The following is a 1,010-nucleotide window of genomic DNA, read 5'->3' on the forward strand; positions in this document are numbered from 1 at the left end:
TCGGTAGTTAAAAGGGGAAAGGGACCTAAAATGGGACATTGCATCAGTAGTTATAAGGGGAAAGGGACACAAATAGCTGTTTCTCACAAGTTCATGAAGAATAATACAAATACTTGCAAACTGTATTTCATTTCATTTTGACCCAACAATCTTCAAGGGTTCTTCATAAATATCTTGTTTTCTTAACGCCAATAACAATATCTCCTATCCTGAGTTGGGTGATCATCCAGACCCACAGGACTCTTGTAATGTATGAGGTGCTTGTTTTAATCAAAGTTTCTTGTACTTACAGAGTGTAGAGTACAGTACCTTGAAGGAACTCTCCCTCAGCTCCGAAAACCTTCGTATCTGTCTGGATGAGGAGAAATCTCTCATTGGCTGTTTCTGGACAACCCAGCTCCCTAAGGGTGGTAGTGATGCCAAAGTCACGGCGGAGGTCAGTGTCTCATTTAATAGATTATTGCTCTCTAAGTTACTGGTCAAAATACAAATTATTTACTACTGGTCAAATCACAAACTCATAACAAGGGATAAATGGGATTAAACTTGGTTATTTAACATGCAAAATGTATATGAATTCTAGGTGTTTGAGCTTACTTAAAGTGTTTTCATACCAGTATATGTAATTTCTATACCTGTAACTACATTCAGTAAATTCAAAAACAGATTAACAACCTTGTATTGCTGGATTCATATTCCACATGTATTACTATTGTAGAACAAACTCCTACGCGCTGAACTGTTTACGATCCAGTCCAAGTATGAGCTGATGGTGAAGATGGTACAGGATGCTGAGACTCGGCTCCATACCAGTAACAAACAGAAACAGAGTATGGAGGAGATAATACATCGTCAGTGTGAGTAGACACTGGGCTATTCTTACTCTTAGTGATCTCATCATGTTTCTGGGGTGGTTTTTTTAACCGTGTTATAATAACTCATTCACCCCTGAAATTTCATATGACCTATTCCAACCTTTGAATTGGAAAAGTTCAAATGTGTCTTCAGGG

The 1,010-nt window shown here is 38.0% G+C and overlaps 1 protein-coding gene across 1 annotated transcript; it reads left to right on the plus strand.

Annotated features, from left to right (window-relative positions):
• Positions 1–257: 257 nt before the first annotated feature.
• LOC110443951 lies at positions 258–973 on the plus strand (the record flags this gene model as incomplete). The annotated part of the gene is made up of 2 exons (XM_021488409.1): positions 258–436; positions 719–973. Coding segments are annotated over 2 exons (326 nt in total), but the record flags the coding sequence as incomplete, so codon positions are not given.
• Positions 974–1,010: the final 37 nt, after the last annotated feature.

The sequence above is a fragment of the Mizuhopecten yessoensis genome, unplaced genomic scaffold (genome assembly GCF_002113885.1).
Source record: "Mizuhopecten yessoensis strain PY_sf001 unplaced genomic scaffold, ASM211388v2 hete_35825712, whole genome shotgun sequence".
NCBI classification, from domain to species: Eukaryota; Metazoa; Mollusca; class Bivalvia; order Pectinida; family Pectinidae; genus Mizuhopecten; species Mizuhopecten yessoensis.